Here is a 27,515-nt window from a genome sequence, read left to right as displayed (position 1 = left end):
TGAAATTAAAAGACGCTTGCTCCTTGGAGGGAAAGCTATGGCAAACCTAGGCAGCATAGTAAAAAGCAGAGACATCACCTTGTCGACAAAGGTGCATATAATCAAAGCAATGGTTTTCCCAGTAGTAACGTATAGCTGCGAGAGAGCTGGACTATCAGGAAGGCTGAGCGCCGAAGAATCGATGCTTTCGAACTGTGGTGCTGGAGAAGACTCTTACGAGTCCCCTGGACTGCAAGGAGGTCAAAAAAGTCAATCCTAAAGGAAATCAACCCTGACTGCTCATTGGAAGGACAGATACTGAAGCTGAAGCTCAAATATTTTGGCCACCTAATGCAAAGAGAAAACTCTCTGGAAAAGACCCTGATGCTGGGAAAGATTGAAGGCAAAAGGAGAAGGGGACGGCAGAGGATGAGATGGCTAGATAGTATCACTGATGCAATGAATATGAACTTGACCACACTCCGGGAGAGAACGCAGGACAGGAAGGCCTGGCATGCTATGGCCCATGGGGTCACGAAGAGTCGGACACGACTGAACGACTGAACAACAAATTTTCGAAAAAGCCACCCTTTGGTAGAGAAAAAAAAAATTGGGTCCGCGTGAGTTCCGGTCCGGGTCGACTTGGCCGCCCCGTTCCAAGGAGGATTCCACAGACCGGATTTGTCAGAATTCGATCCCATTTAAAATCTGGGTGGAATTCTCTGACATCCCTACCTTTTTCACACCTGACCCTAAAGAAAAGTACATAGGGCAACATCCAACACTGAATTATCAGAAAAGGATGTTCTCTGTCTCTCCTATCCCCTGAAGCCTTCTTCACTGCTGGAAAATCTGCTCCAGTTGGCTCCCAAGTAGGGATGAATGGATCACCCTGTGCCTGCCCAACCCAGGTGAGCAGCATGGGATGAACTGCTGTGAGGTTTTCAGGGTGCTTGGCAGTGGCGCACAGGAATCCACTCCCTCACTGAGCATCATTTGCCACTCAAATGGCTGCTTGATCTTTTCCATAAGTAACCCATCTATGCAAATGGGGGCCTTAAAAGGGCAATGTCTGCAACATATACAGGCATTACACAAACACTCACTATGAACATCTCTGCACCTGCCTAAAATCCTACTTTTAAAATGGGGCTTTCCATTTAAATGCAGGATCATGACAGACTCCCTTTATACATGCTTCTTTTTTCACCTCCCCTTTCCCCCTCCTTCTCCCTCTTATCTGAGTCTTCCCTATGTTTCATTGATCTTGCCCTTCTTCTTGCGGCTTTTCCTTTCCCATGGAGGGAAAGCAGAACATAAGCAGGGTAATTCATAGGGATGGCGGAGAGCTCTGCCACGGACTCCAATGAGGCCGGATTCCTAGAATCCCCCCCCCCGGAGTCCGTGGCAGAATGGGCCACTCACTTCCACTGCCCCGCGAAGTTCACGCTGGCTGGATCCTACCTGCCACCACTGGGTTCAGGTCCATCTGCTGCCAGACTGCGGACGCAAATGGTGTCCGGCCTAGCGGACGCCATTTGCACCCCTGCTCTTTGCCGTGATAGGCTGCATAAATCTTTACGTAGCCTATCACGCAAAGGAACAGGGATGCAAATGGCGGACTTGCTGCAGAACAAAGCTGGCCAGGGAGGATTCCGGGGGGAGGAATGGATCGCTTCCCCCCCGAACCCCCCAGCGGACTCGGGTAGGTGGGGTTCGTACACCCCTAGTAATTTAATAGCTCATTATCTCCCATCTATTTAAAAATGGAATAAAGGTCATTTAGTTCAGCAGATGCCCTGGAGGTTCATGACATCATCTAAAGGTCTTGCAAACTACTGTGAGTGAGCAATCTCAATAGCAGGATAAAAAGCTCCATGTGAAGGAGCCCTATGTCACTGCCAGTAAGCGCGCATGCATGTGCGTGCACACACACACACTTAAATTTATTAAAAAGTTGCTTCTTCTGCAACTTGCTTCAATTTATTTGCATATTGTTTTGGGGTGGGAAAAAATAATCTGAGTCCGCGGGTTTGCGAATGGCAGTGTATTGGATTTGGTTTCAGAAGAATGGTGGGCGTCAGGTGTGAATTTGCCCAGAATCCTATGCAGTATGTAATGCAGCGTTCAATAGCACAAGTACACTGATTTGCTAGAGAGTTGGCAGTTTTCATGATTTCGGAGTCAGTTCTCATAGCTGTATTCACAAACAGTGAAGGCCACCCTTTTTGCTACTAACGGAAGCTAAAGTAATGCACTGTAGTTGATCTTCACACTGTGCATTTTCTAACTGATAAGGGATGCTTCTCTCTGTACTCTGAGAAACTTATTTTGCTGCCAAGAGAGAAAGGCCTTGGTAAAGGAGCGAGAGGAGCATAGGTATGCTCCCTGACAATTCCTAACTCAGTGGACTTGCTCTATAAAATCCCAAGCAAATTGGTCTGTTACCTGTTCTCATCTAAGAGCGGGAAGGTGCACTGCCTGCTCAGATAACCAGCCCTGAGGAATGGTGCCCTGTCACTCCTCTGGAAGCTTTATTTTGCTTCCTCCACCTCCATTTTCCATCCATAAATCATTCTTTCACACAAGTGGCTTTGAGTCATATTGATATCCTCAAATCTGTTTAGTGTGTGGGTCCTCCTGGCCAGGCCTCAGTTTAAGATAGGCAGACTGGAAAATGTAACCCAATCTGCAGACCTCATGCAGACCAGATTTAATACAATCCTAACATCCCTATTTCCACATCTCTTCCATATTAGACTGCAAGCGGGGGGGTGGGGGAGTTTCACACTAAAAATTGTGCACATTTTATATACATTTTTCCGAATGTACACATCAGCTGTGTGCATTTTTGAAATGTATGCATCCTTCTCCCACTGACTAAGCATGTTTGCATTAGAGCTGTGTTCAAATGGCTGCTCAAAATTCTCGAGCCTATTTTTGGGCAGAGAAATATGGGGGGGGGCAATTTCATGGGATTTCTCCTAGGGGAGGAGAAATTCTCCAACATTCTCACACAGATAGGGCTCACTATTAGCAGGGGTTGTAGTAACACAGCTTCTTTTGTTTTTCTTATGGGTTTTTGGTTTATTGCCCTGCTCCTGCAAGTGGCAACAGCATCAGCTATGTTGAGGCTTCCACTTTTCTGAGGCAGAATTTTGAATTTCTTTTAGCTTTTGAGTTTACCTAATCACCGTGAGGTGGCCGAGGGTGCTGTGTGTGTTTTTTCTGTCTATTACATATCTTTCCATTGCTCTGCAGCCTCCCAGGCCACCTGCCATTCCTGAACTGAAAAAGCCCCATAGGAGGAATTATCTCATGATGTCTTCCTCATGGAAGATTTAATTGAAGTGCAGAAAGCTGAGGAGGCTACAGGCTACTACTGAGATTATTGTACAGTGAATCTCTGTACACTCCATGGCTACCTCATAAGTAAAGTAAGAACCCCAAACCCATGAGAGTTTCTCCGAAATTTCTTCTCCTTTGATTTTTTTTTTAAGCAATTTCTTTTCTATCAAATTGAATGAGAACGGTCAAAAAAATATGGGAAACATTTTTGGCAGAGCGCTAGTTTGCATACTTTTTTTCTTCAAATGTACACATTCACCAAGCATGTTTTCTGTTGCACAAATCACATTGCAGGCTTGGAAATGTATGGACTTCAGCCCACAGATTGTGTTCGAGTCTGCATTCACTTCTGGGAGGTGTGTGAACTGGATAGATTCTCATCCAAAATGAAATGAAAAAAATTTCTCACCCATCACTAGTGTTATGGAAAATCTTTCTGTCTTCTCAGACTGGATATCTTCATCCAATCTCAAATGGGAAGCCAATCTAAATCCAAAGACAAAGCCTCTCTTAATACTTTCGCTCTTGAGTAAAGCAGCTCTAGTTCAGGTCTATTATGTGAAAGCAGCAAGTCCTTTGAGATGATTGGGATTTGCAGGTCAAGGTTTTAAGGACCTTGATATGTGTAGGTTCCCAATTAGAAAGTATACAGCCCTCTGTTTGTTTTCCAGGAGAATTAGGAGTGCATTTCATTACAGTATAAAGCCAATCAACTTGCACAATTTTGTTTCAGTTTTCTGTAGGGTGAACAGAAACTCTATTATTCATGAATTTTTCAACATGCCTCAAGAAAATGTTCATTAAATTTTGAGAGAACCATGGATTCCTCAAGCAAGCCTTGAAGTAACAGGCCAGGGAATCTTGGCTGCCTAGTTGAAATAGCTGTACACTCCTTGGCAAATCCTAAGTCCTAACAGGGCATGCCTGAAGAAGTGAAAGGTGGGCTCTTTTTAAAAACTTGCTTGGAGACTACATGGCTCCAATGCTGGAAAAAAATCCCTTTGTTAAACAGTCTTTAAAAAGTCCTTTGATCTTCCACATAGGCCTCCTATGTTTTTGATTAAATGTTTGACTTCATCAACAGGGCAGCTAACAAGATCAAAAACCTTTGTGATTAGAGGAATATATAGAACTGTGCTTGCTTGGAATAAATAAGGATTTTCCCAACAGCATCAGAGGCTGAATATTAAAATAATTCCAGGTTATGAGGGGAATGCTTTGCAGTGATCAGTTTGCTATAGTTCGCATGTGGATAGAATGTATTGTAGCAGGTTTATGGAACAGCAAGAGGAAAGGCAACATCGTTTGATTCAGCTAATTGTTGATGATCAACAGGAATAGAAGTAAAGCATTTTATTATGCAATCCTATGCCCTTTGAAGGAGCTCACTGATGATGGAGTATTTAGAATATCCTATATTCTTCAGGGGGAGGGCTGGCAGAGCAGAAGGAACAAGAGAGGCAGCTTTCGCCTCTCCATCTTCCTCCTCGTTGCTGTTTCCTCTAGATGGGCTTCGAAGAAAGGCCACAGGATATAGTGGATCCTGGCCTCTCCACTCTCCTTCATGCCCGCTGGATTTTTCTCCCTCCCCAAAGTTGCTTTTTACCCTAAGGAAGAAACTGTCATGTGTTCTTTCTGTGGCAGCTGCAAAGGGGGTCGGGCTGGGAGCTGGGGGAGGGATCAAAACTGAGACTGAGGTCATAAGAGCGTCTATGGGCTTGGGAGGGAGACTCTGAAAATGTTTGTGGTATCAGGGATGCTCTCCAAGGGACCATAGGATTGCCCTGTCAGTTTGTTTTGTTTCAGCCAGGTCTCTCCTTACACAGCAGTCCTGGAACATATCAAAACCAGCAGGGAGGGAACAACCGGCTGGGCCAGGGAAGTGATTAATGCCTCCTTGAGAGAGGGAGTGGTCCTGTGAGACTGCTTCTGAAGAAATCTTCTCTGGATCTGGAAGGTAGCAAATATTCCTTCCTGAGCAAGTTCCTAGAGTAGGTGGTGGCAGACCAGCTCCAAGTACTCTTGGATGTTTATCTGTATCCATTTAAGTCAGGGTTCAGGCTGGGTTTTGGCATGGAAACTGCCTTGGTAGCTCTGTATGATGACCTATGTCAGGATAGAGACATGGGGAGTGTGACCCTGTTGATACTCATGGAAGTCTTAGTGAATCCTGTATCACCCAAATAAAGAGTAAAGTATTGAACTTGCTCTCCATGGTATCTTGTTTTAAGAGAAATCTGACTGTATACACAGTACACAGGAAATCAGTGGTTGCCAACGTACTGACCATATAGTGTGAGAGAATTTCTGAACCAGGGCATATGTCACAGATGACCGTCAGCTACATTTCAGGAAGAGAGCCAATCCTTCAGTTTCTCCTTGGTCCCCTTATATTGTGAAGGTTCTTAAGGATGGGGGTCTCCACATCATACTTTTCTTACTCCATAATTCTGCATATTCCCAGAAATGCTACCAGACTGGGGTCATATTGGTCTGAAGCTACAGAGTACATGGATGACACCCCAAAGACTTCGCATATAAATTAGAACATGTTAACAAGGTACTTTTTACCCCTGGCTTGTAAATAGCCACTTACTTGCTCACCTGTGATTAGTAGTAATTCCCTCTGTGGTAAGCAATAATTTATTTTCATTATTTTTTTTAAAAAAAAATACTGAATGAGAATTTTTAAAAATTGAGAGAAATTTTCAGTACAGCGCTAGTGATGGTTCCAACAGACTTGAGTTCTGGGATTTCTCTTTCTACAAAGTATCACCTAAGTGCAGCTGGATATGGGCACCAAACGGACATAATTTCTGCTCTTTACCACTTTCAACTTGGACTCAAATGAAATATCAGTGTTTTTAACTACGATTGAACCTTTCATGTTGTTGTTGTTGTTGTTGCTGTTATTATGTTCATTTCTATATTGCTCAATAGCCGAATCTCTTTGGGCAATTAACAGCAATGGACAGGGTAATAAAATACAACATAAAATGTCAATATACAAAATTTAAAACAATTTAAACAGCTAAAAACAATTTCACTAAAATACTAGACCGGTTAAGACAGCTGACATAGGTGTCCCATCATATGTCATTAAATGCCTGGGAGTAGAGGACAGTCTGGTAGCATTTCTGGGAATATGCAGAATTATAGAGTAAGAAAAGTATGATGTGGAGACCCCCATCCTTAAGAACCTTTACAAAATAAGGGGACCAAAGAGAAACTGAAGGATTGGCTCTCTTCCTGAAATGTAGCTAATGGTCATCTGTGGCATATGCCTGGTGGTTCAGAAATTCTCTCAAACTATATGGCCAGTACATTGGCAACCACTGATTACCTGTCTACTGTGTATACAGTCAGATTTCTCAGTCAAGATACCATGGAGAGCAAGTTCAATACTTTACTCTTTATTTGGGTGATACAGAATTCTATTTCTTAAGAAACATTATCTCAGACAAGTTTTGTCTTTTTCTTTTTACTACTAATATTTATGTATTAGCTGCAGCTGGTACAGAACGCGGCAGCTCGCCTGATTAAAGGTAGCCACCGGCAAGATCACATCACTCCAGTGCTGAAGGAGTTGCACTGGTTACCAGTTGTTTCTGGGCCAAATTCAAGGTGTTGGTTTTGACGTTTAAAACCATATATGTTTCCGGCCCAGCCTATCTTAAGGAGCGCCTCCAGCAACACCAGACAGGCTGCTTAACAAGATCAACCTCGGATGGCCTTCTCTCTGTCCCATCAGCCAGGACAGCTAGACTGGTGGGGATGAGGGAGAGGGCCTTTTCTGTGGTGGCCCCCACTCTGTCTCTGTGGAACTCCCTCCCTAAGGAACTCCGTCATGCCCCTTCTTTAATGAGCTTCCGCTGTGCATTAAAAACGTGGTTGTTCAGGCAGGCATTTGGGTGGGTTAGGGTATTTAAAAAAATGTTTTTATCGTAGAATTTTATTGTTTTAAACTGTTTTATTATATGTTGTACATTGCCCAGAGTGGCTGGGTGACCAGCCAGATGGGCGATTAATAAATTTAATAGACAGACAGACAGACAGACAGACAGATATTGGCATAACAGTACTAAATAAAAAAGCTTATGGATGTATAAATTCAAACCCATGAAACATCCAACATCATTCTTAAGACTTAAACAAGGCTTCAGAGCCTAGTACATTTGTCAGTTCTCATAATCAATACCAAGCTTACTAGGTTGATTCTACAGGCAACACGTTAAGGCAAGCTGATCCTAAAGGATAGCTTTCAGTGTTGCATGTTATGAGTCTCCTTTATATACTTTTTGGATGCTATAAAATACAGTATGTTCAAACTACAATTTATATTTCTTATCTAAGAATTCCAAAGATAACATTTCTATTTTAAATCTTTATATGTCTAAACCTAATTATCAAATTTTGAAGCTTCTTATCAAGATGAATATGTGTAAGAACATATTTATGCAAACATTTTAGCTTCCTTTAAACTGTTACAGGTATGCTTTTGATACAAACATCTTTCCTTGATATCATCCTGTCTTGTGAACTTGTTTTTATTACGTATTTACAGTCTGGGAGGAGGCTTCTAGTAACTTATCTGGTGACCTATCCAGCCTTATCATTTAGCCACTTGTTTTATAATTCCCTGCTAAGTGGAAGTCATAACCCTAAATCTAACTTTGGCACCCCCTAATCTGGATTCCTTTGCAATCAGTAAAGGGTACTAATGGCCTGGTACTAAAGTCCCTCATCTGGCAAACCTCAGAGATGAGACACCTTTATTATTCTTCAGTCAGAAGGCCATACTGGGTTGCATTAGGCACTGGGATCTCATTTTTAATTCCAGAATCCTCTTGGAGGCATTCGATTATAGAATTTCCTAATTGGGCAGCAGAGGTAAGATGATGCAAATATGAAAGATTTGCTTGATCTGCCACATAACACAAGTGCAACCCATCCAAATTGGCCATAATGGGCACTGCTAAATCTATTAACCTATCATCCAGATCTTAGTAATGTGCACCAACTAGTTTCTTGGTAAAGCAGCAAAGCATCATTTCAGAGGGGTGTGTGAAACAAATTAGTAAATAATGTGCAGATGGCTCATGCCAGTTAATAGGGACACACATTACAGCAGAAGGTGATCCCCCACCCCCATTTGGATCATGGTCAGGGTCAGGGCTAGCCCTAGATTGAGGGTTGGCAACCTGATGCCCTCCAGACCTTTTGGGCTAAAACTCCCATAAGTCTAGCCATCATGGCTATTTCTCAGGAATGCTGAGAGTTGTAGTCCAAAGTATCTGGAGTATACCAGGTTGCCTTACTATGCCCTTAATCATATGACAAGATCAAGTCATATGATCTAGATGAAGTGGGAAACATCTTTAGAATCCCACTGGATTTGTTCAGCTCTTGGATAACCTATTTGTATTGCATTTGCAGCTCGTTTTACCACTTCAATGCATGCTTGGCATGCATGATTTAGCCTTCCCCAGTCATATAAGGCAATGCATTTACATGCATGAATCTAATCTCAATCAAACCACTCATATGCACACAGTCTGCCAAATGGGAACTGCTGATGTACATTTTCTAGCATATTGAAAACAAAACTGAACATTAACACTGCACTGGCCAGGTAGGTCACTACCAGCTTTTCAAGTGAGCCTAGACTGTACTATTGAGTAGACAGATGGGTAGATAGCCTGTGATGTGGATAGGGTAGCATCCCAGCCAGTTACCTGGGTTATCTGCCACTAAAGCAGGTGCTGGTCATATGTCATGATTCTCTCTGTGTGTGTGCAGGCGAGAGAGAGAAAAGTGTGCAAAATATAGAACTGGGTGCAGAATTCAGTTTTGTGAGAATTTCAGCTTCATTTTTTAAAAGAGGAAGTTTTTATCCCTCATGATTGTGAAAGGCATACTTGCAATGGTGTGGGCATTTCCTGCTGAAATCTCAGAAGCCAAAGAGGTAGTGGGGGGGGGGAATCAGTGGCTAGTGAGTGGGGCTTCCGTGTCCTGTGTAGTTCTCTGCCCCTCCCCATGACTAGGAAAATCAGAATAAATTATGCACAGTAATAAAAATACAAGAATAAATTATGCAAAAGAAACAAATATTTGCATATTTGCTTAATTTGTATAATTGGCATCCTGAAAAAAAAAAATAGTGCTGAGTTGGATTGCCTCAACTCAGTGTTTCAATTTTTCTTCTTAAGAAAGCACCTTTTTGGCTTGGACTATGTAGAGTCATAATTATTGAGACAGAAAGCCACTGACACTGTCTGTTTTATTGCTTATCAGTGCCAACACAAAGCTTTAATCTTCTCTGCAGTGTTGACTTTGGTGTTAAGTTGTGTTTACTTATGAACTGCCATAGTAGAATTAATAGGTGCGATGCCGTAGCATTCTGGACAAGGGAGAAAAAAGTAGTTTTAACAACTCAACTGGAAAATGTGCCATTATAATTTTGTCTTCTCAAAACAATCTGTGATTAATGCTGCTGCTGGATGTATCAGACACAGTTAGGAAAGCAAAATACACTCCTTTTCTGATTAACTGTTTCATTGTCTAATTAGCATGCAGACATCAGATTGTCCCCTGTGATGGTTTTTTCATGCACTGTTGAATCTAAGTCATGCTTTCTTAGCCTGTCTTCATGGCTCAGTAAGAATTAAACAAGGGGAGAATTAGTGATGGCCTAAAGTTCCTGGAAAATAATCTTAACAGTTATTGAGGTGACTATAGGCATCTACTGCATGGATTTGTATTTGGCTTATGAAACAGATTTCATGCCTGAAGCATATTGGTACATTAAGCACTCAATGGTGTGGTGGCAGTGCTGGTGTTAGTAGTAGTAGTAGGATATTCCTATGTGGGCCTACAGCTAAACTGAACTTTTTCAGATAACTTTTTTTTTTCTGAGACGTTTCTGAAGGTGTTTCCCCCCCCCCCCATGCAAAAAGGCCACCTTGTAGAATTTTCACTGAGGATTCTCCACCTTTTTAGTGGTGGTTGCCATTATTTCCCCACAATGCACTGGGGTGATGCTAGGCACAAGGCAAAATGGTGGCCAGACTGCCAAAAACAGTTGCTGCTGCTTGTCATGGTCCAGGACCAGGAACCTGTGGAGACTGAACCATCCCAGGACAGTGACTCCAAGGAGGTGCTAGAACTAGTCTCTAGTCCTCCTGAATTGGGGCCCATTGCCTTAGGTCTCATATGTTATTCATGTGACCCCCAGGAAGTGCCACTACCTCCAGACTCTGAGGAATAAACCTCAAACTCCTTAGTGAGCAGGCAGACCATGAAGAAAAGTCCCCAATCAGCTCCTCTAACAGTTACTCCCTAGGAGAAGCTAGCAAGAAAAGGCTGCTGGCACTTTAATTTATTATTTTATTTATTTATTTATTAAATTTATTAATCGCCCATCTGGCTGGTCACCCAACCACTCTAGGCGATGTACAAAGTATATAATGAAACAGTTTAAAACAATAAAATTCTACAGCAAGAACATTTTCTAAATACCTTAACCCACCCCAAATGCCTGCCTGAACAACCACTTTTTTAATGTGCAGCGGAAGCTCATTAAAGAGGGAGCATCATGGAGTTCCTTAGAGAGGGTGTTCCACAGAGTGGGGGCCACCACAGAGAAGGCCCTCTCCCTCATCCCCACCAGTCTAGCTGTCCTGGCTGATGGGACAGAGAGAAGGCCATCCGAGGCTGATCTTGTTAAGTGGCCTGCCTGGTGTTGCTGGAGGCACTCCTTAAGATAGGCTGGGCCGGAACCATATAGGGGTTTAAAGGTTAAACTCAAAACCAACACCTTAAATTTGGCCCGGAAAACAACTGGTAACCAGTGCAACTCCTTCAGCACTGGAGTGATGTGATCTTGCCGGTGGCTGCCTTTAATCAGGCGAGCCATTGCATTCTGTACCAGCTGCAGCTTCTGAACCATCTTCAAGGGTAACCCCACATAGAGTGAATTACAGTAGTCTAAACAAGAGGAGACCAGGACATGTACTACCGATGGGAGCAGGTGGTCGGGAAGGAAGGGGTGCAGCCACCGTATCAGATAGAGTTGGTACAGTGCTGTCTGGCTCACAGCTGACACCTGAGCCTCCATGGACAGCTGGGAGTCCAAAATGACCCCCAGGCTGCGGACCTGGTCTTTCAAGGGCAGCCGTACCCCATTCAACACCAGGTCAACATCCCCCAGCCTCCTCTTGTCTCCTATCAAAAGTACTTCGGTCTTGCCAGGGTTCAGCTTCAGCTTATTCCTCACCATCCAGCCACTCACGGTCTCCAGACATTTGGACAGGGATTCTACAGCCAACCCTGGTGAAGATTTGAATGAGAGGAAGAGCTGCGTGTCATCCACATACTGATGACACCGCACCCCAAACCTCCTGATGATAGGCCCCAGCAGCTTCACATAGATGTTAAATAGCATCGGGGAGAGGATAGAATCCCGTGGCACCCCACAAGTGAGTGGCCACAGGTCCAAAACTCCTCTCCCAGTGCTACCCTCTGGTACCTGTTGGAGAGGAAGGACCAGAACCACCATAATACGGTGTCTCCAATGCCCAATCCCTCCAGGTGGTCCAGGAGGATACCGTGGTCAATGGTATCAAAAGCCGCTGAGAGGTCGAGGAGAACAAGGAAAGAGCATTTACCCCTATCCAGAGCCCTCCTCATATCATCCACCAAGGCAACTGAGGCTGTTTCTGTCCCATGCCCAGGCCTGAAGCCCAGCTGAAATGGGTCTAGATAATCAGCTTCTTCCAAGTGTGCCTTCAACTGCATCGCCACCACCTGTTCAATCACCTTGCCCCAAAATGGGAGATTTGAGACTGGGCAAAAGTTGTTCAGAACTTGGGGATCCAAGGAGGGCTTCTTTAAGAGTGGTCTTATCACTGCCTCCTTGAGGGCTGATGGCATCACTCCCTCCTCAAGGGAGGCGTTCACCACTACCCTGATCCCCTCACTCAGACTCTCTCTGCAGCTTATAATGAGCCAAGATGGGCAAGGATCAAGTAAGCAGGTGGTCGGCCTTACAGATGAAAGCACCTTGTCCACTTCATCAGAAGGAAGAAGCTGGAACCGATACCACAAAACCAGTTTGCCACAGGCCGCCTCTTGCTCGATAACTGTATCCACAGTGCACAGAATAACACTCCTAATCCAATCAATTTTATCCACAAAGTGCTTTGCCAAGGCCTCACAGGAGGCGTTAGAATGCTTCAGCGGTTCCGGAGCCACTGGACCGACAAGGCTCCGGACCACTTGGAACAGCCTCCTAGGACAGCACTCTGTGGACACGATAGAGGCAGCATAATATTCCTTTTTTGTTGCCTTCACCGCTACATGATAGGCTGAAGATACAGCTCTAGCCTGTGTCTGATTGTCTTTGGAGAGAGACTTCCGCCACCGGCACTCTAGCCATCTCACCTCCTGTTTCAGGGCTCGTAGTCGTAACTGCGGATTGAACCATGGTGCAGTCCGAGTGCTGTTCAGGGGGAGAGGGCGTTTTGGAGCCACCCGATCTAATGCCCCAGTGATTGCGCCATTCCACCCACCCACCAGGGTCTCGACTGGGTGGCCGTTGGCGTGCTCCAGAGAATCCACAAGCACATTCAGGAATCCATTCAAATCCATAAAACATCTGGCCGGACCATTTTAATGGGTCCTCCACCCCTGCGGAGGGTTTGCGGAACTGAGAAGTCCAACGTCACCAGATAGTGATCTGACCATGACAAGGGGGTGGTGGATATACCCCCGACTTCCAGATCACTCCCTGCTTCTCCAGAAACAAACACAAGGTCTAGAGCATGACCGGCTACATGGGTGGGCCCAGTTGGAATATGGTGCAGCTTCCAGGAAGCCATGGTCTCCATGAAGTCCCGAGGTGCTCCTGTGAGGATGGCCTCTGAATGTACATTGAAGTCCCCCAACACCAATAAGTTAGGGGATTGCACATGCACATCAGAGACCACCTCAAGCACCTTGGCCAGGGGGTCAGTTGTGCAGCGGGGTGGACGGTACACGAGCAGAACCCCAGACTGCCCTTTGGGCCCAATATCCAGTACATGCACTCAGCAACCTTGGTCTCCTGGAGAGGGGGTCTGGTGAAGACCGAGCACTCTTGGTAAATAACAGCCACTCCCCCTCCCCGATCCCCAGTCCTCAGCTGCTGTGCATATGAAAATCCAGCTGGACACATGGCCACTAGAGTTGGAGCAGCGGCCTCAGCCAGCCAGGCCTTCGTAATACATGCCAGGTCTGCACCCTCATCCAGAATCATGTCATGGATGAGGAATGTTTTCTGGGTAACAGACCTGGCATTGCAGAGCAGCAAACCAAGGCCAGAGGAATGAGAGGATGGAGTCATGCCTCCCAGCCATCCTTTGGCTCTGGACAGGCCCAGAACAGGGGACAGATATTACACATCTCTCCCTTGTTCCCGTCACCTGGCATGGCCTGCCCCTAACCCTCCACCAGTGCCTGCCACCCAGCCTTGGTATGTTCTGGTCTCCAACAGTCCCCCCACTGCCTCCATCAGGTGGACACATGCCCCCTCACTCCCACCTATCAGGCAGGCTACCCACCCCTTAAACACAGCAGAATCCCCCCATTTTTAAAAAAATCCCCTTTAAAAATAGTGCCAGGCAGGAGTCCATGGTAGCGACAGTGGTGGCAGTAGCACAGCAGTAGCAGGCACGCCTCTTTCCCAGTGGTGGCAGCTTCTCCTGCAGACCCTGGCTCTCCCAGGCCACCTCAGCCAGCCAGCTTATGTGTCTGCTCCAGGTCCAGGAAGGGGGAGGTGGAAACAGCACAGCTGGCTCAGTACCTGGGGGCCTGGTCCTGCAGGGACTGGTGGTCTGCCAGGCAGAAGTCTGGAGTTTCCAGAAAGACTCTCCTGGCCTGATTATAAAATCCTAGCCTCAAAGCCAGGGCTGGAGTAACTTCTCAGCCAGGGATGGACAGACCCACCCACCCATGCCTGGCTTTATTGGGCACTTGCCGAGCCACTGCCGCTGCCCACCCTTGCTCACAGGGCTGCACAAGCTTCACCATGGCCCAGAGAGTGCCCGGCAAAGCCAAGGGGCCACCCATCCTCCTAGCAAGTTGCCGTTGTGCACAGCAATGGCAGCTCGGGTGCTTCCAGGTAGGTCACGTTGCATAATTTGCAGCTGTAAAGGGCCCACTTACACAACGTTACAGGCGTGAATGCTCCATGCATGCCTGTAATTGTCAGGGTTGTAGCTGAGCCCATAGAGTCCCAAAGCAGCTCTGATTCTGAGGAAGAGAGGCAATTAATGAGGGAGGAACTTTTCCAGACTTCAGAAGTGCAGCTGGAGGGGGAGCCCCCCCCATCCCTGGGAGTGACAGCACACAAGGTGTGGAAAGGGGAGGAGAACCTGAGCTTTTAGATGCGAGGCGCAGACACAGGCACAAGTGGGAGATCGCAGGGGCAGAGCTTCAGCGCGCAGCCCGATTGGCTCGACGTCAACAGCTGCGCCCAGAAGCATCACGGGAGAGGGGGAGATCTTCCCCTCCCACCCCTTAAGTTCAGAGAGTTGCCGCCCTTTTCCCAAACAGTGATCAACTGATGGCCTGACCCTTAGAAACCCCTAGATGGCTGTTCCGTTGTAGTTCTCCGAGTCTCTAGCAATTAGCATCTGTATGCCTCATTAGGGTAAACAGAATTAAAGCCTTGGAAAGCAGCCCTTTTGTCTGAGTGTTGATTTGGCTATTGGAGTATTTAGTAGGCAAAAGAGGAACCCTGACAGTAACGTTGTGTAAATGGGCCCGTTGCGGCTGCTGATTATGCGACATGACCAACCTGGAACTGCCCAAGCTGCCATCGTTGCACACAATGGTGGCTTGCTAGGAGGACGGGGCAGCTGCCAGGCGCTCACCGAACTGCAGGGCGTTTGCTGAGTGCGTCCACCGGTGCCCTGCAGTTCAGTGAGCAGGGTCCAGGAGGGCAGGTGAGGAGGAGTCCATCAGACTCCACCCCCATCTCCACTGGCTCTTGCAATATCCCTAACTGTAGTTGCAGGGCTGCTTTTTTGTAGTCCTGAAATCACTTCCAATCCCAGGCACCTTTGGTACTAAAACTGCTCCTGTGCCAGTCACCTGTCCCATCCCATGCCTCCTCACCTGTGACAAAACTCAGAGCAGATAATAGCATTCCAGATGGAGCAGGACACTGTTGCCATGTGCAGCAGCAGCAAACCTTCCCCAGCCCCTTGCCAATGCCCCCCCCTCCAAAAAAAAAAAAACCCTTAGGGAAAAATAAGCTGTGCTTCTGCCAGTGTGCCTATTGATTCTGACCCCAAGAAACTTTCTCTTCTGACTGGAGAAATTTGGTGGTGTTGTCCCCCCAGTGCCTCCGCCCATAAATAGGGTGGGGATTTTAGAGGTGCCATGTGGTGACAGCTCTGACTAGACCTGCCCCCTTTGTGCACTTTAACAATTCACACATAGGAAGAGGAGGGATTTGAAGTGGCAGCCAGAAACATATCTGTGCTTCAAGAGTAGGAATGTTCAAGTGACCCCCCCCCAACACACACACGACCCGAGTAGGATAGTTGCTGGTATGGGCACCCTAAATCTGGAAGCAGCACCGGACTCTTGGCTGATTTGATTGTGTCGAAAGTAAATAACCTGATTGCATGAGAAAGAAGAACTAAATGGGAAATAAAAAGACATCTAGTGATCTAGTAAGGGGGGCAGGGGAAGACAAGAAAAATGATGGAGACATAGCCAGAAACTTGATGTAGTGAATAAGCCATCCAAAGGGATATAAGTACACAGTAAATTAGCATATGGAATTGAGAAAGGGAATTGGTTTTCTTTAATTGCCTTTTTTATTTTCACTTCACTAATAAATCAGCATGATCAACATGGATGATTATTCCAAGTCACTTATACGTGGCACTGAGACTTTTGTACAAGCGAGGAATATCAATTGTATTTCTGCAGCCATCATTGGTGGAAGGTTCCATTCAGAAGATATCAGCCTTCATTCAATTAATATGACAGTGCACACTGGTGAAAAACTTGCTTGATTTTGAATAGAGACCTTCTGTTTTTGTTAGAGTTTAAACCATGTGGATTCCGAAAGAGAAAAGTTTGGGATGATAGCCTTTATCTACATCAATAATATGTTTTTGTTCATTCCTAAAGATAACCACTTTTATTTATTTATTGCCAATTATGAAAGGACAAATGGTACTATATAAACAGATAAGTAACATTCTTCTGTCATATTCCCTATTGAAAAGACATGACACAGTCAAGATATCCCTTCATTCCTCTGCTTCCCAACTCTCACTTGTTGAAATGCCACCATCCTTGACATTTCAGACGCACACTGAATATTTTATTATTCCATCCACATCACTGTGTTAGGTGTAGACATTACCTGATGCCTCAGCTCTGGGAATAATAGTTAGAGTTGACTTATTATGTCACACCTTGTTTTGCTCTATTGCCATTCTATCTGTCATAAATTGCTAAAGGCAGTGATGTGCTCTACAGGAAGGCGGACATGAAACTTGAACTACAGTAGCAATTGTTTCCTAGCATTTCCTCCATGAGTGGAGGAGAAATAATTTTCAATTATTAATCAGCCTGTAGCTCCTTTGTTTATCTCATCTTTTGGTGCCGCATAGGAGAGTTGTAGTACTGTGTGTGTGTGTGTGTGTTCTGTTTATGAGACAACTGTTTGGATGGGCAAGCTGGAAAGTTGCAATGCATCCTAAGGCTTTGCCTGCATTAAAGTTTTCCTCTGATTTTTCAGAGACTGGTTTCATAGAATCATAGAATCATAGAATAGTAGGGTTGGAAGGGGCCTATAAGACCATCGAGTCCAACCCCTGCTAAATGCAGGAATCCAAGTCAAAGCATCTCTGACAGATGGCTTTCCAGCCCCCTCTTGAATGCCTCCACCACCTCCCTAGGGAATTGGTTCCATTGTCATATTGCTCTAGCAGTCAGGAAGTTTTTCCTGATGTTCAGCCGGAATCTGGCTTCCTGTAACTTGAGCCCATTTGACTTGTCTTTGGTTTTGACTTGTCTTTGGTAAGGAGTTCTCTTGGTGTAATGTCACTGATGTTTGGGACTTTGAAAGGGGGCAAACGTTGCCTCCTCTATTTACTCCATTTCGAAAATGTGGCCTGGGCATGGGTCCTCTCCTTCTTTGGTTTCTGTCACAATCAAGAGTACCCTCATGGAACTGGCATATGTTTCTGTGACAAAAGTGCAATACTAAGCTATTCAGAATTAAGTCCCTGTCAGGCACCTGGGGTCTTGAACCAGGGACACTACCACGAGGACCCAAGTACCTGATTCTCTACACCACCATGGCAGCTTGCTGAAGGAGAGCCAACTACTGTCCTTCTCTCTGCTGCACTACTAAACCATCATTAGAGTTGGTCAGAAGACAGTACTCTGCAGCTAGTGACTCATCAGGAATCAGGTGACACAGAAAGCCAATGGCATTCCACAAGGTGCAACAAAGCAGAGGTGGGCAGAAGGTAGATCTCCAGATAGGGATGCTGGAGAAGTCTGCTGTGGACTCCAATGAGGCTGGATTCCCAAGAATCCAACCTGCGGAGTCTGCAATGGCCTGGCTCCCCTTACCTGCATGTCCTCCGTATTTTGCATTGGGTGGCTCTCCAGCTTTATAAAAGGTGAGGCAAGCTAATGGAAGCTGCCATTAGCCTATTGTGGGAATCTTATTCCATTTGTGGCCATAAACCACTTATTCTACCTAAACTGTGGCCATAAATGGAGCTGAAATCCCAGACACCTGGAAATCTACCCATCCCTGCTGTAAAACTACAAAACTAGCCGGGTTCTCAGTCTGAGCTGCTCTTGGACTGACCAGCCCTAGCAGTTGGTACTGTTGGTAGCAGTGGGTCTTGCTTACAACTTGGAGCTCAAGTCTCCAGAAAAAGCATTCTGCTGAGAAAACAAACAAACAAACATCTTGGTATACTCATTTGTAGTTATCCCACAACTCTTTCCCCCAAATGCTCTTGCCAACATCTGACTGTAGCTGAACAGTTACAGAATCACTGCACAACTTTCTGATTTGAGCTGGTTTAGAATACCTAGGGTTAAGGAACCAGCCAATAAATACAGCATGCATGTTGCTGGGGTGGGAGTAACAACATGGTGATAAAGGAGGGATCAGTCACTGGTTAATAAATGCGATGGAAGGGCAGAAGGTAGAGGTGGCAAAAAAGGCCTTTATATGTATGACATACTTTATGTTAGTGTTGTGCCAAAAATTCCTCCCACATTTTTTTGACCGTTCTCATTCAATTTGAAAGAAGAGAAACTGCTTTCAAAAAGAAATTCAATGGTTGGGTTTGGGTTTCTTGGGCTTACCTTGCTCAGGAGGTGGCTGAAGAGTGAGCCTAAGTGTCCTGTTTTTCATTGTCCACTCATCTCTCTGGCAGCCTGTAGCCTCCTACACTTCCATTGAAGCCCACTTTAAGGCACCATGGTAATTTCTTCCATTGGGCCTTTTCAGATCAGGAAGCACAAACAGCCTGGGAGGCTGGCTGTGATTAGATAAGCTCAAAAACACCACAAAAAGAAATGATAAAACATCCTGAATGAGGCAGAACAATAGAAGCCTCTTTCAGGTGCGGGGAAGAAAACTTTGAGGAAATTCAATTGGAGGACAGATTTTGGCAGAGCAGTCACTCCAACTCATCCCTGGAGCTCAACACTGTGGCCACCTGCATTGTGGTGGATGCAAACTGGGGGCCAGCTTGCTGCACGAAAACCACCAAACTCCTTGGGGGGTGGGGAAGCTATGCTACAAGCCCTGCCAATGGGAGCCCTACTTGGGAGAAACTTTTAAGAATTTCTCCTCCTCCGGAGAAATTTGGTGAAATTCTCTCTCAAATTTCTCTGCCCACAAGTAAGGTGGAGAATGTCCAGAGGCCATTTGCACACAGCTCTACTTTATATATACAGTTTCCAAGCATGTGCAATGTAATTTTAACTGGCATTTCTTACTAGATTTGGTGAGCTTTTGTGTTTAGTTTCATTACACCCTAAGCTTTGGGATGAACAGGTCTACAAATCTGGTAGCACAATCCCATAGTTGTATACAACAATGGGGAGCTTACAGCAGCGATTGTGCTTGTGCTAGTAAGTAGTCTGATTTTTATCCCCCTCATATAGATTGTACAAAGAACAAGATGTATTTGACAAAATGTGAAAGGAATCACAAGGAAGAATTTTAATACATAACGAATAACCAGAATAGCAACTGGACTAGTTTTCCCTCAAGGCTAAAGCTAGTTTCTCAATTAGACCCTCAGAGTCTCAGATCTGTAACTTGCAGAGTAGGTTTTCTCTGACCACACTTGAGACAGAATGCATATGCAAGCTTTAAATGGGATCTTTACCTAATATTAAGAGGCATCTTCTTATTGCAACTAAGTACATAAGTAGGCAAGAGTGAAATCAGCACCAGCACCCCAACTCCCTACATACACTAACCTTTTAGTGGCTTTTCAACTAGTTATTTTCCCCTCCACACAGTCAGTTTTAACTAATGGCTGTTGCTTATTCCAACACTAACTACTGTTGGGTAGTCGTTGGATGAAGCTGCAGGCCTCCTATCTGACCTGTACTTGCTTAAGTAGCTGTTGCAGCAAATGGGGGGGGGGGGCTGGAGAAAGGTGAGTCAGAAGGCCATGGCTGCATCCCTCAAAGCCTGGCATAATGTTTTGCTTTCCATGCTCCTCCTCCTCCTCACAGTTCTTCTCTGGACAGATGCTTCTCCATTTCCTCAGCCAGGGGTTTTCTCTTTCCTCTCGGTTCACACTCTCCACCATTCCTCTAAGGTCCCTCATCCCTGTCAAAGTTCCTCCTCTAGAATAACAAAGACTTTTCCAGTACTTTTCCAGCTGCACTGGCTGCCAGTCCATTTCCGGGCCCGATTCAAAGTGCTGGTGTTAACATTCAAAGCCCTTAACGGCTTGGGGCCAGGTTACCTGAAGGATCGCCTCCTCCCATATGTGCCTGCCCGGACCTTAAGATCATCATCAGCGGCCCTTCTCCGTGAGCCCCTGCCAAAGGAAGTGAGGCGGGTGGCTACTAGGAGGAGGGCTTTTTCTGCTGTGGCACCCCGGCTCTGGAATGAGCTCCCTAGTGAGGTTCGCCTGGCGCCGACATTGTATTCCTTTCGGCGCCAGGTGAAGACCTTTTTATTTTCCCAGGCATTTTAGCATTTTAGCTTTCTAAATTTTTATCTTTGCTGTTTTAAATCTGTATTTTAAACTCCTGCACTGCTGCTAGGTTTTATTGTGGTTGTATTGTTATATTGTGGTTTTAATGTTCTATATATTTTAAATTGTTTTATTGTGTGTTGTTTGGTTTTAATTTTTGTGAACTTCCCAGAGAGCTTCGGCTATTGGGCGGTATAGAAATGAAATGAAATAAATAAATAATAAATAAATAAAAGCCTCCTTAGGGTTATAGTGAATCCACTGTAATCCTGGAGGTGTGTTTCCTACTTTTTAGCCCCAGTGGTGCTGAAATGTTTTGGGCTAATCATTTTGGAAGGATTTTGCCCTTTGATCTCCCATCACTTTACTGCTAGCTGTGTCAGAAATCTCCAGTCTTCTGGTTCTGGGATTTTCCACATAGCACAATGCCATTTGAAAAGCCTGGGGCCATGTTTTAGTTTGTTAGATCTAAAACTGATTACACACACACACACACACACACACACAAGTTGGATCTTTGCTGGTAAATCTCAAAATAAAAAGTAGAAATGGTTAGTGGAAGTTGTTTATGGAGCATCTATAGTAATGCCTCCATTCAAGAAAGTATTCCTCCTCAAGGAATGCCTATGTTTAATTCTTGGAATTTGGGGGGTAAAAATTCCAAGACTAGAAGGTTTTTATTTGGGGAGACAACCACCCCTCAACAGTTTTTGTTCAAGCTATCAAACTCTTTAGACTTCTCCCAATATTCCTCTGTTTTCTCACTAGAGCTGTGTGAAAGCCACAAACGACTTCTCAAAATTCTCCGACTGATTTGTAGGTGTTATTTTGCCACATGTCTCCAGGGAGATGAGAAATCCTCCAACAGTTTCTCAGGGATGAGACTCACCATTAGCAGAGGCAGTAGCGCAGCTTCTTTCTTCCCCCCCCCCCAGGTTGTTTGTTTGTTGTTATTGCTGCCACTATAAGTGGCAGCAGCCAGCAGCTAGCTATATTGGCAGTGTGGCCACCACCTTGCATCCTCCACAGTTCCCCAGACCTAGTGCTGTTCTAGAGAATTCAGTGGGGCAAATGGCAACCAACACACACACAGAGGGCTTCTTCACATGGAGCTTTTATCCTGCTATTGAGATTGCCCACTCACGCAAGTTTGCGGGTCCTTTACATGACATGGTGAACCTCCAGGGCACATCCAGACATATTTCCTGGTCATTCCATCTCAAAAAGTTCCGGAAATAATGAGCTATCTATTTAAGTTGGGATGTTGCACTATTAAAACAGTCACTAAATGGCGGTGTTTCATTGAGTTCTATGGAACCTTGAAAATTAAAAGCTTCCCCTCTCAGCAGTCACATAGTCACCACTGTAAACACAGAAAGGCTCCATAACAGGAGGACTGTACTTCTTTATGTACAGGCAGCCACAGATGCACAGTGGTGGATAATATTTGGAGAAAATTTAGCAAAGTGGCCTTTTGTGGGCAGAGGGAAGAACAATGAAAATCACAGAACTTTTCTCAGGAAAAAAAAAAGTCTTCTGAGAAATTCAGCTCTAGCCCCTCACCTGAAAAGGAGTCTTCAAATTCAGTTGGATTTTCAATTGGGCTACATCTGGTGAAGGCCATAAGGATCTACACATTTCTGCTAATTCCCCCCCCCAAAAAAAAAAAAACCTCTTCAGGCTTCCTTTAAAATACTTCATTTGTTTCAGCTAGACCAAAGCCCCCAAATTTGCTTTGTATTTCAGTTTGGCAAACTGTTAACGGCAGTGCCAGTTTGCTTCTCTCTCTCCCAAAACCTTACTGAAGGGTGTGTGTGTGTGTGTGTGTGTTTTCAAATGACTTTATTGCACTTTGAAAAAGGTCCCCTAGGAATTTGAGGGCAAACATATTGGCCTTCAGACTAAATTTATACCAGTGGGATTTACTTCTGAGTAAATATGCATAGGCTGAACATCCATCTACTAGTCTGGTCTGCTCTGTTTTTACAGACACAGTATACATTATGTGCTGTCATGTAAAATCTTTATATAGGATGTGCACTCTCTCTTTCAGTTTGGCATGCAAGAGAGCTGTGTGTGCTTAAACCATATTTACATTAGCTGTTGTCGGCAAAAGGTAATGCTTGTGTGTGTGCACTGCCTCAGCGAGTGGCATAATAAAAGCCCGCCTCAGTTCTTGAAAGATAAGAGAATCTCTGACTTTTAAATCCTTCTTATAAACTAACTCTAGAAGGCAGCAGCAGAAGAAGGTAGGGTGCCTTGAACTGCAGATCCCCACAGGCAAAGTAAATATATGGACTGAGCAAAGCCACAGGGGAAGCAGTTTCAATCAGAGTGTTTTAATGAGATAAGCTAGATGGATATGATCACGAACTGTTCTTTGGATTCAGGTAATAACACAGAACATTAGGAAATATTCGAAACCTTTCCTTGAGATGTGCAGGCTTCATTGAAATCTTTTTTATTATTATTTTGCTGTTCCTGATCGTGTGTAGGGATGTACAAAACACCTACCTGGCTCCACGCCGGGCAATCCGCAGTTGGGGGGGAGGTGCTCTGTCCCTCCCGCTGGAATCCTCGACAGGCGGGGAGGCCATCCTGTCCTTCCCCCCCGGAATCTGCCAAATTTCAGACAGTTAAGTCCAGTGGCTTCTGTGCTAGCCATGTGTAAATTTTCCTTTTCTCAAAGACTAAAATGAAAAGTAAAAACTGTCAAGCTACATAGGGGATTAGAGATCCTAATCAGAAGGTGTTTAATATGACCACTAGGAGGTCACTATCCCTAATCTCTGGTGTAGGGTTTGTGTGTGTGTAGTTTTGTTTTTGTTTTAGGTGCAAAAAACCTCTCTCCCCCTATTTTTCTGCTCTTACATGCCCACTGTTGGAAGCTTACTTGCAATGAAAGTTTGAAGAGGGAGAAGGAAGGGAAGAAAGAGCTCCATGTGAAATACTGGTGTTTCACACAGCATCTGATTTTACTGCTCCAAACTGGAAACTTTGGCTTCTGCAGAAGTTTAGTAGCTTCAGTACAGTGAAGGATCCAATCAGCCTCCACAAACTTCTTTCTCCCTCTCCACTTTAATTTCTCCTAAATAGCTGTAGGATTCAAATTATTCCAAAAGGAGGGCTAGGACTATGTGGCGTCATGATCAAAGAACTGCTGAAGCTTTTAAATAGGTTCTACAGTTTTAAAGAAGCTGGAAAAATTCCTCAGCCACCTCACCTCATAAAGTTAATTTAACTTTAGTCCTTACAAACTCCCTACAGCCTCCTACATTCCTCTGAAGTACAACCTCTCTGCAAGGAGCTGCTTGGCTTAGGGAATTCTCACTACCTCCCACCCCCATGCATTTCCAATTACCATTCTTCTTTTCTTCTTCCCTCCCCTATCCTGTTCTTTCTTTCTCTTCTTTATTCCACCCAGAGCATATCTTGGGGAACTCTTAAAGAGAATTCCCTTTGGTGGGCAAGAGAAGTTTGAAAAGAGGATTGGTTTTTTCTCCTTCTCACTCAAGTCTTTGAGAAAAGTGGGCTCACGTGGTTGTGGAGAAACAAATCTGGGGCTGTTTTGTTTGTCATTTGCCATTATCCAGCAGGGCAGGGCTGTAGCTCAGTGGCAGAGCACCTGCTTGGCAGGCAGAAGGTCCCAGATTTGAATCCCGGTTTCTCCAGGTAGGGCTATGAAAGAATCCTGCCTGAAACTCTGGAGAGCCGCTGCTGCCAGTCAGTGCCAACAACACTGTGCTGGATGGATCCAGGGTCTGACTCAGCATAAGGCAGCTTCCTATGTTCCTATGAACAGAAAACTTTAATAAAAATAGGAGTTTGGGGTTTGGTTTTTAAGTGGAGGGGAGAGAAATACGGCTCATTTATACCATACTATGTATGCCTACTGAGAAACCCCATTATGTTTGATGAGGCTTACCCTCAGGAAAGTGTGCATAGGATTCCACCACAAGTTATTTTGCAGGGAGGTTTGCACCCTGATGTTCTGCATGTTTACTCAGAAATAAGTCCTGAGTTGTGAGCATGGTACTGCAGGCTTAATACAGTGCCTACCGAATTCCGTCTAATGAACTGAGTCTAGGGATGTATGAAAATCACTTACCATTTCGAAGGGTGACATTCGCAGTGGGGGGGAGGTGCTCTGTCCCTCCCCCCAAAATTCTCTCCAGCCGGCTCCACTCCATGGCGATTCCGCAGAGCTGCCGGCCGGGGCCGCCCGCATCCGGACATCTGACCACTGGGCAGCCTGCAGGGATGCAAATGGCAGCTGCCGTAGCCGCCGCCATTTGCATCCCTGTATTTTGCTGTGATAGGCTACGTAAATATTTATGTAGCCTATCACGGGGGGAAAAAAATCAGCGAACGCATATGGCAGCGGCTACGGCGGCCGCCATTTGCGTTCCTTTTTTTTTTGGCTGTGATAGGCTACGTAAATATGGGCGCAAATGGCAGCCACTACGCCATTTGCGTCCCTCTTCTTTGCCGTAATAGCCTACATAAATAATTACGTAGGCTATCATGGCACCCCCCCAAAAAAGGGAACACAAATGGCGGCCACCGTAGCCGCTGCCATTTGCGTTCCCTTTTTTTTTCCCGTGATAGGCTACGTAAATACTTACACAGCCTATCACAGCTTCTGCAGGGATGCAAATGGCTATAGTATTTACGTAGCCTATCATGGCTATTGTGAAGAAGCGAATGGCGTCGGCAGATGCAGCCACCATTCTCAATGCAGCGCGAACGGCAGCAGGTAGGTGTCCCATTTTGTGCACCTTTTGTGGGGTGGGGGGTGGGGGGGCTTTGTTCCACCACGGATTTTGGGAGTGGTGGTGGAACTCTGGTGGTGGTGGAACCATGGTGGAATTCTGACATCCCTAGAACTGACTACCCTTCAGCTCAGTCCTATGCATGTGTTGTCATTTTTTAATGTTACAGTTATTTTTATAACTGTTTTATTGTTTCAGATTTTAAATTGGTATTAGCTAGATTAATGATGTAATATATTTTAGCTATTTAAATTATTTATTGTTTTACACTATTTAAGTTGATTTTATCTGTATGCCGCCCTGAGATCTTAATGATGTAGGGTGGGATACAAATTTTTGAAATAAATAAAATAAATGTGTGTTTTTGTTTTTGTTTTGTTTTCTGCATGAGCTCTAGCTTCAGTGGTGAGGGAAAACTTAGTACATGCTGTGGGTTTCTTCATAACTTAGCCCTAATTTTGAAAAATGACTTATTGGCTGAATCCTGGTGAAGTCTTGGCACAAATGAAGTTATGGGGAGGAAGATACAGTGACAGCTTGTGCATAACAAGGAGGAGGTAGGGAGGAGTTGCACAAAACAAGACATCTATTTTGATGAACAGTTGCTGGAGGATGGTAGGATGAGGAGGGTTGGTTGCTTGGGGGGGAATAGAATTTGTAGGGGGAGAACAAAAGTGCTCAGTGGTGAAAGAAAAGCATTCTGCATATGGTCAGAGGCACTCTGTGTTTAAAAACATAAGAAGTAGGGCTTTTCACTGCTTTGGCCTGAGGCCTGACCCTTGAGTCAAAGCAGGCCACTTCGGGCTGTTTTAGGCCCCTTCCAAGGTGAAGCGGAGGGGGCACGAAGTGACCCGAAGCAGGTCAGGGGATCTTTGAAGCACTCGGTGAGCTTCAGAGCTTCAGTACCCTGGCCCAGCCAAGCCAGTGCCTCCAGCTCTTTACCTGAGGTGACTTACAGGAGTCGCTGCTTCTGTCATCTCCCTTGCTTCTCTTGCTGCCTGCTGCCTGCTTCTGCCTCCTCCACCACCGCCATCGGAGCTGCCTCCTCCTGCACCTCCACCTCTGCCACTATCGCTGCTGCTGCCACCATTATTGCTGCCGCCCGCCACCACCAGATTCTGCGCCCTGGATGTGCGCCAGCTCTTGTTGCAGCTTGCAGGAAGTTGCCATTTTAGAAACAGCTGGTGGCAGCGGGCAGCGGCGATGGTAGTGGTGGAGGCCACGTCCACCACTGCTCCTGTTGCTATCTCCACCACCATCATCGCCACCACCACCCCTGCCAGCATCAGAGAATTCCGCCACGGAGTCCAGTGAGTCCACAGAGTCCATGGAGTCCTGGAATCTGTGGCGGAACAGCCTCCCCCACCCCATGGAATCCCCCCAGGACAGACCTACCTGGTGGCAGATGCGGCGGATGCCGAATGTCGGGAAGTTGGAGAATTTCATTCAGTCCACAGTTTTAAGTGAATCAACCTAAATTTTGCGGTACAGTGTGTCTTAAACTGGGGCCTGGCCAGGACCCAGACACTAAACAGATTCGAGGATACCAATATGAATCAAGTCCACTTGCATGAAAGAATGATTTATTCATGGGAAATGGATGCAGAGAAAGCAAAAGAAACCTTATATGTCCCTTAACTCTTGGTTCAACCACTGTAGTTCCCAAAGGAGTGATGGGGCACTGTTCCTCGGGGCTGGTTATCTGAGCAGGTGGTGCACCTTCCCCCGCTCAGACAAGAAAGAACAGGAGGTAATAAGGCAGTTTGCTCAGGATTTTATAGAGTAAGGGGGAATCTACACCTTGCGTGTCAGTGCAATGAAGGCAGTAGAAGATTGCTTTCAAAACAATCAGATTATAACGTCCTAATCCACACACACTCAATTTCCACATTCTCATACTTCCTGGAAAGTGTTGCCCCACACTTTCAATAGGGGAATGAGGTAAAAGATGGCAGTTCAAGGAAGAACAACAGACTGGCCAGGCTATATCTCCAGAAATAACTAGGGATGCTGGAGAAATCCAAAATGGACTCTAATAAATCTGGATTAGTCTGTGATTTCCTCAGCTTTTAAATGTTATTTATGGAAGCAGTGACTTCCTTATACATTCAGTGTGTGTGTGTGCGCACACAGTATTATGCTTACCAGGAACATAGTGAGT

The 27,515-nt window shown here is 45.3% G+C and overlaps 1 protein-coding gene across 1 annotated transcript in view; it reads right to left on the bottom strand.

The window, feature by feature from the left end:
* LOC146347373 (uncharacterized) overlaps window positions 1-26,613 on the bottom strand; it is a 154,817-nt gene extending 128,204 nt beyond the window's left edge. The window contains exon 1 of the mRNA XM_084851500.1: window positions 26,311-26,613. Within this exon, the coding sequence (XP_084707626.1) occupies window positions 26,311-26,613 (303 nt within the window). The remainder of the gene's footprint in view (window positions 1-26,310) is intronic.
* Between the last annotated feature and the right edge of the window lie 902 nt (window positions 26,614-27,515).

This window comes from Heloderma suspectum, chromosome 4, assembly GCF_057233095.1.
Source record: "Heloderma suspectum isolate Gila_16-S chromosome 4, 16-S_ref, whole genome shotgun sequence".
NCBI lineage: Eukaryota > Metazoa > Chordata > Lepidosauria > Squamata > Helodermatidae > Heloderma > Heloderma suspectum.
Note: the sequence above shows the minus strand (reverse complement) of the source record. Positions and strands in the feature narration are given on the sequence as shown.